The sequence below is a fragment of the Podarcis pityusensis genome (assembly GCF_964106645.2).
Source record: "Podarcis pityusensis genome assembly, chromosome: 8".
Classification (NCBI taxonomy): Eukaryota; Metazoa; Chordata; class Lepidosauria; order Squamata; family Lacertidae; genus Podarcis; species Podarcis pityusensis.
In genome coordinates, this window is record NC_138033.1 from 39,892,704 (window position 1) to 39,900,535 (window position 7,832).

Below are 7,832 nucleotides of genomic sequence, written 5' to 3' on the forward strand. Positions count from 1 at the left end.
ATCTCTCCTACTACTCCTATTTCCCCCACTTGACACCTCTGGCTGGCAACTTTTATGCCAGTAGCAAGTGATGTAACCCAGGAGGGTGGGCCACTGTTATCTTGACAACCCAGCTGCCTTGGCCCTGGGCATTACTCCTCCTCCTCCATCTTGATACTGTGTCAGAACTTTGAGGCACCTGCTGTTCTGTCTACCAACTTGCTTCAACAGCTCTCTTCATTTTCACATCTCTGTTTCTCTAATAAAGGTGTTCTTCATTAAGCAACATTTCCAGAGGGAGGCCACTCCAGCCTCCTTTTATATGCAGTATAAAACTCATCCCTCCCAAGTTTAGGAGGACTATAATTCCATGAGACACCATCTGCTTTGCCTGCAAAATGTCCAGGTAGGAGACTTCATAAAATACACCCAGATAGGTAGGTGCTGAAAAACTTCACAAGTCTCAACAACTTTGGAAGGGCAGGGGAAACAGCCTCAGGTACTGTTTCGTTGCAAAAACTGACATTTTGTTGAATTACATAGTTCTTCTGAATGATGTTCTGTAGTAAATCTTTTTAATGTGTATATATATCTGGTAGCCTTATGCCATTTTCAACCTAGTCAGGCCAGAATGTTGCTAAATCCAAAGAGAAGGTCACTTTGGAAGAGGTGAGAATTAATGACGCCTTTCTTATTAGGCTGTCCACACACAATACCTTTAGAGCACATTCAAAACACAGTCCTTCCCTCAAAGGGTTCTGGGCACTGTAGTTTTCCTGCCACAGAGTTACAATTCCCAGCAACCCTTAACAAACTACGTTGCCCAGAAGTCCTTGGGGGGAAAGAGTGTTCTTCGAATGTATAAGGTGCACACAGCTTAGTTTGTGGAAAGGAGCCACCATACAAATGAAAAACAGAGAGGAAGGTTGGGACAACCAGGACCTTAAGCATAAAAAGAATTTTGTTGATATAAACATAGTTGGGAGGGCTGTGACTGGGTGACCTGTGTGCCTGCTCAGTGTTCTGTCCAGGTGATAACTGTGGATGGGCAACTTCAATGCCCCTGGAGGGACTCAACTATACAGCTGCAAATAAAACGTTTTAAATGCACTGTAAAGTACAATATACAGAAGCGACGCTAAGTGGCAACACTGAGCTATGCAAAATTCAATGCATTTTTCAAAATGTTTTTTTAAAAAGTATTTTCACAGCATTTTTTATATGTGTGTAGATTCCACCCAGGTCCCCTTTCACAGGGTCTTTCACTTTAAACAGGACTTCAAGTAGCAGACTTTACAGACTGTCCTCTGAATCGTGGGAAACATGGCCACCCTAGCCTCGGGGACCTTTCCCAAACAGTGCTGTCTGTGACATATTGGGAAAATGAGATAGCCAGCAAGCGTGGGCCAGCAGTAAGCAAGCAGTGCAGACAAGGCACTAGCTGAAAAGGTTGGGAATAGACAGGAGGCTAAGGAGAACTCTCTGGCAAGGGACTGCTGCTACTGACACCCACACTCACACCAGCCATTTGTGGTGGCTGCCTCCTCCCAGTTGGTAGGGCCTGTCCCAAGGGTGTACCCTCACTGTGCAGGCGTCAGCTATTTTTGTGCCAAGCTATTGTTTATGCAGAGAGTACATCTGGATCTGGCAGAACTTGTCTGAGGAAATCTTGACCAGATGGAGCAGACCTGGCAATGTATTTCACAGTCCTTGAACATGCCATATATTTTAAAAAGATGCACAGGACTCTCTGACTCGCACATGTACAGTCCGGAAGAAAATCCTTTTGTATTTGCAAACTGGAGAAAATTCCACCCTATCCCTCCGTTGGCAGGATCAACTGCAGTAGAGGAGGAAAGAGTTGACTTCTTCCTTCACACCCAGGGCTGACCATCCATGAGGTAGACTGAGGCAGCTGCCTCAGGTAGCAAAATCCAAGAGGCATCCCCATGGGCCCCTCCCACTGGTGCCAGAGAAGTGGCTGTGGCAGCAAGATCTCACCAGAACCTGGAAACTGCAGCTGCGCAACCCCAGTAAGCACAGCAGCACATGCACAGGAGGGCAGCACCTTCTCCTTTCACCTCAGGGGGCAAAACAGGATGGGCCACCCTTGTCTACACCAACTGGGATCCTGATTCTTACCATTCGCTCCCACCATAACCTGATGCTATTGTGAAATACCACGTGCAGTGCAAAACCATCATTTGGTTCTCTAGAACTCATCCTGTGGAACTCGCTTCTGACCGAGATGAAGCACGTTGGTGACCTGTGGAAGTCAGTTGGTAGTTCGCCACACCCCAATCAGTGTGATATATCAGCAGAGTGTGTGGAGCCCCAGCAGAGTGTTCAGAGATTTCCTGCTCTCAGTGGAATAGCTTCTTCCAGAGTCCCCTGTTAAGGGGGAAAGGTCCTCTCCCACACAGCTCAAAGTAATAAACGTGTTTATTGTCTCCAGACACAAGGCAGTGCTAAACACTGCTGTCTACTATATGCAGTTCCTCTGCTCTTTGAAGTAAAGATACTTACGTACAGATCTACCAACATGACCAGCATGCTAGCTAACTCTGTTGTGTAAAGCCCACAGCCTCTTCCCCTGACTGTCACAGATTCAGAGTCAGACCCTGACAGCATCAGGACAGGTCAGGACAAGTTTAAATTTAAAAAAAAATACTGGAGAAAACATGATAATGACTCCTCACGTTTGTGCTGTGGGTTTTGTTGCTTATGCAACTGAAACAGCATCACCCACACACCAGAGGGATGTTTCACTAAGCTTAGGAAAACATAAAGATTAGCACTGGCATGCTTAAAGCCTAAAGAAGACCGAGCACTTTTAAGTGCTAAGGGCATCCAAGGCAGGGGCGAAACTAGGCTTTATTTCACCCGGGTCAAAGACCCACTTTGGCACACAAACCTGTGCACACATTTGCGTGCACACACATGTAGTCTGGGAGCCTCAATGATGTCGCTCTGAAGGCTTCACCCAGGGCAAAAAACCCAGCTAGCCCCCCCCCCCCCCCGTAGCTGCAGCTCTGTCCAAAGGTCTTAATCCAGCCCTGACTCTAATCCACATAGCAACTTTCCCAATCAGGCTCAGGAGCAATAACAATCCAAAATCATTTACAGTGGTACCTCGGGTTACATACGCTTCAGGTTACATACACTTCAGGTTACAGACTCCGCTAACCCAGAAGCACCACTTTAGCTAATGGGGCCTCCGGCTGCCACCGCGCCGCCGGAGCACGATTTCTGTTCTCATCCTGAAGCAAGGTACTATTTCTGGGTTAGCGGAGTCTGTAACCTGAAGCATATGTAACCTGAAGTGTATGTAACCAGAGGTACCACTGTACGTCCATCTATACTTAGTTCGGATGTATAAAGAAAATCAGCTAGAAATGATTTTTTAGAAAAGGAACTTTTGGAGAAAGGGCATGTTTTCCCAATTCTGTTTTTACAGTAGCAACCTCTGTGAACCCACATTTTCATGCAAACTGCTTCTGTCGCAATACTGTACTAGATACATCATTTTCCTCAGTTTTCTATGACTCAATAGTTTCACCATTTTCCTAATTTTATCATGGCCATTTATCTGACTGTGATAAATGAGTATTACAACAGAAAGAAAGAAAGAAAGAAAGAAAGAAAGAAAGAAAGAGAGAGAGAGAAGGATGAAATGACTGCCACTTCGATGATGCACAGTTAATTATCAGTTAAGTGTAGCTGTTAGGTTCAGATTGAGCCACTAGGTGGAAGCACACACCCATTCAACAAAGAACGAAATCTGCTGTCTGGCAATATTTGTTTATTGGGACCAACCAAAATGCCACAAAAGTGTGACAAGCTTCTGAGTTCTCCAGGAGTCAGGCAAGATTTTATACAGTGGTGATTTTGTTGGGGCCCAAAATGTCATAGCATACCTAGGCATTTCGGTTCCAAAAGATATTTCACAAATGACTGAAATGAGCTAAAATAGGTTGATAATGGAGATTTCCGGTAATTTGGAAAGCTAAGCATCACTTAGATTTAGTAATAGGGGACAGACCACCTAAGATGAATATTTTGCCATGGATAATATATGCGCTTTGTGCTATTTCTTTATATATCTTCCAATTGCATTTGCAAAAAAAATTGAGATTTAAAATTGGGACTGATCCGGGGGAAAAATAATGTTTCAAGGGAAGGCACTATTTAATAGAGAGAGATGCTGAGGGTGTAATGCTGATAATCCCTTGTTGCGGGCATGTTCAATGTCTTTTTGGTCTGAAGCTGGTGTCCTTATAAATTTTGTACTGGAGAAATCCTTGACATTTGCAGATGATCATGTGCTTTTAAACTGTATCCCTCTAGCATGAGGATTAATGGCAGGACAACAAAAGTGGATTTTACAAACCCTTGTGGTTGCTAAGGAACTTATACTTCAGGCCTCAAAGGATAAATGCCCACCCAGTCAATGGTCTGAGGACCTTACTACCCTCTTAACATATTTCTTATTAACATCAGTCTCGAGTGGATGTATCTCTGGAGATTTGTGTGCTTTATTTGTTTACATTTAGATGAATATATTGGATTCACAATGATGAATTCGTAAGATGAATATTATTGTACCCATAACGAGAGCTGATAGTTATTTTCTTCTTCTTTCCTTCTTTTTTAAATTTGTGATAAAAACAATTAATGGGGGGAGGGGGTCCTCCTACATCAAGTCTGGTTTTACCAGCTCTCCAGAAGAAAACTGGTATCTGCCTACATGCTTAAGAGAAGCAAGTAAATACGATCATGCTTCCACTTCTTTTTAACTATAGCCATGCTTTGCTTGGGTTTTGGTGACACACACCCACACCCAATGTGGACAATTTCTCAATATGTAAACGGAAAAAGCTCAGCAGAAAAAAATAGGATATGAAACCATTATCTGTCTAGGCAGAAGCTATCTTTTGTGGTCATGTTCTCTTCCAGTCTGATTCAGACAGCCTTTGGAGGGTCAGAAGCAAATAGCGGGCATTCACCGTAGAACATAGAAGCTGCAACCACTAGCAGAAGCTCAGCCAAAGCTCCAGTCAAAATGGATCCCTCTGAAGAAAGCAACGATCTCCTGCCTTTGTCCATTGCAAGGTATTTGGTTTGCACAGTGCTGAGTTTGTCATTCATTGTCGGGGTCCCTGGGAACTCCTTTGTCATTTGGACCATCTGTGGCAGAATGACCCAAAGGCCTCCGACGGTCATGCTGATCCTACATCTGGCCATCGCTGACCTCCTGGTTCTCATCACCTTGCCAATCTGGATCTACTCCTTCGCCAACACCTGGCTCTTTGGGCTTGTTGCTTGCAAAGCCCTGACATTCGTCGTTTATTTCAGCATGTACGCAAGCATCTTCCTGATCATGGCCCTGAGCTTCGAGCGGTTCATGGCTGTCTTTTACCCCTTTGCTGTCCAACGCTGGAAGAAGAAGATGACCACCAGGATGTTGGTCTTTGCCATATGGTTCCTCGCCATTGCCTTTGGAGCAGTCATCATCCCGTTTCGGAAAACCAACAACACAGATGCAGGTCTTCAGTGCACAGATCACAATTATGATAGTAACGCTCAAATGACTGCCTGTCTCTTGCTGGAGACTCTTGTGGGCTTTGTCGTGCCCTTTGCCTTCATCTCCATCTGCTATGTGCTGGTCGGCAGAAGAATCAGCAACATGACTTCTCCATCAAAGCAACGCTCTGCAAAGCTGATCGCTTCAATAGTTGTGGCCTTTTGTCTCTGCTGGCTGCCCCATCACGTCTTTAACTTGATAAGCATTGCTTCAGCTCTGATGGAGGAGTCCTATCCAGGGACATCTGAAGCTCTGGAGAAGATTTCAGCAGTGGGGTCCTACATTACAGGCTCGCTTGTCTTCGTGAGCAGCTGCATCAACCCTCTCCTTTACGCCTTTGCTGCCAGGAACTTCCAAAGCAGTGTGAGGTTTACCAGGTTATCAAGACTGTTTGAACAGATGAGCCCTTCAGAGAGGACGGAAACTGCGAAAGAAGCACAAAACACAAACGGGACAGAGGAGAGTTTGACAAGCACAGAGATGATCTAATGAGGGCCAGGGGAGAAAATGAGGTTAGTCTCCATAGCAGTGGCTGCACTGTTGTTACTTACTGTGACTCCTTTGTTCTTTATCTGTTCAAGCACAGCTATGCAGACCAGCTCTTCATCCAGAAACATGACTCTTCAAAAACAGTCATTCTAGACAAGCTAACTAGACTCAACTCCGGCAGTTCATGTTGGCTGAACAAAAGCAAGCAGCCAGTGTGCCAAAGACCCAAACTGAAGAGAATAAGAAGGAACGGAGGAAGCTGTTTTGTACAGAGTCGGACCATCTAATTCAATATTGTCAGTACTGACTGGCAGCAGGGCTCCAGGCAGGGGACATGCCTTGCTCTGCTTGGAGACACCAGGATATAACTTGGAACTTTCTTCATGCATATGCTTTCCCCATTGAGCTATAGCCTGGAACCCTGAGGGGCAGTTTAGTGAAATCTGAGCTAGATAAACTTATGGTCTGATTCAGCATAAGGCAGCTTCCTATGTCCCTGAGACAGAAAGCGGTGTTCAAGGAAGGCATTTCATGTCAAAGGGGTAACCTGGGTGAAGGCATGGTGTCTTATAAGCAAGCAGGAGACAGCTAGGTGGTTTGAGGTGGTAGCCCCATGGAGGAACATAGATCCAGGGCAGGGAGATGTTTGGGGATAACAGTGGAGAGCTTTGAGGGCAAAATCAAGGGCACTTAGGAAGCTGCCTTATACCAAGCAAGATACTAGCTCAGTGTTGTCTCCTTGCAGGGTCTTTTGCAGCCCTATTTGAAGGAAGCAGAGCTGAACCTGGGACCTTTTGCATGCAAACATCCACATTATCCAATGAGCCATGGTTCTTCTTAAAGGGGGTACTAGGGATGGGTGGATATGTCCATTTTGGTTTCTCTCAGTTTCTCATTTTTCCAGACTTCAGTTCCCCACACTTCCAGATCAGGCTTGGGGGGGGGGGGGGAGTTATCATACACCAATATTTTAGTGTGAATTTCTTCTAATATGCACTTTTTTTGCATATTTTCCCCAAATACACACATTTTTGCAAAGCAATTTTCTCTAACATTACACATTTTTCTTTTTCAAAGGATTGCTTAGACTCATGCCATTTTATTTTATTTTAAATTTTGTTGTATTGTTGTAATTTTAACGTTTCGGTAAGCTGCCCTGGGAACCTGTTGAAGGGCAGGGAACTGATCTAAACAAAACAGAAGAATTAAAGTAGTTTTGGATCTACTGTGTGGGTTTTATAGGTTGTTTTGTCGTTGTTGTTATACATGCAAAAATGGGACATCATCATTAAATATGGGTGGGCAGACAAAACTTCAAATGATGTTTTGTTTCCCCTTCTTGGTCTTTGGGAGAGAAAAACTTAGAGCATGGGCCACCCTAAATCAAACACTCTTAGAATGCAAAGTTATGCGTGTCCAGTGTGAGAGACAGTGCTGTGCAGTGGTTAGAGCGTTGGACCAGGATCTGGGAGACCAAGGCTCAAATGCCCATTCAGTTCTCTGGGTGGCCTGGGCCAATCACCACTCTCAGCCTAACCCTACCTTACAGGGTTGTTGTGAGGATAAAATAGAGTGGGGAAGAACCATGTACTCCACCTTGGACTCCTCGGAGTAGAGGTGGGAGACTACATACATACATACATACATAAATAAATAAATGTCCTCTCAGAAGTTCTATTATGTTCTGTGGGACTTCCTCCCAGCTACATTGTGACCCACCTCCTTTGCAGAAGTTATATTGCTTGGTTCCATTTTGGAGGGGTTTTTCGTACTGTTACCA

General features: G+C 44.7%; 1 protein-coding gene across 1 annotated transcript; it reads left to right on the top strand.

The window, feature by feature from the left end:
• Window positions 1-4,930: 4,930 nt before the first annotated feature.
• LOC308484050 (leukotriene B4 receptor 1-like) lies at window positions 4,931-7,200 on the top strand. The gene has a single exon (XM_081018542.1). The coding sequence runs from the start codon at window positions 5,042-5,044 to the stop codon at window positions 6,050-6,052; it is 1,011 nt and encodes a 336-aa protein (XP_080874668.1). The 5' UTR covers window positions 4,931-5,041; the 3' UTR covers window positions 6,053-7,200.
• Window positions 7,201-7,832: the final 632 nt, after the last annotated feature.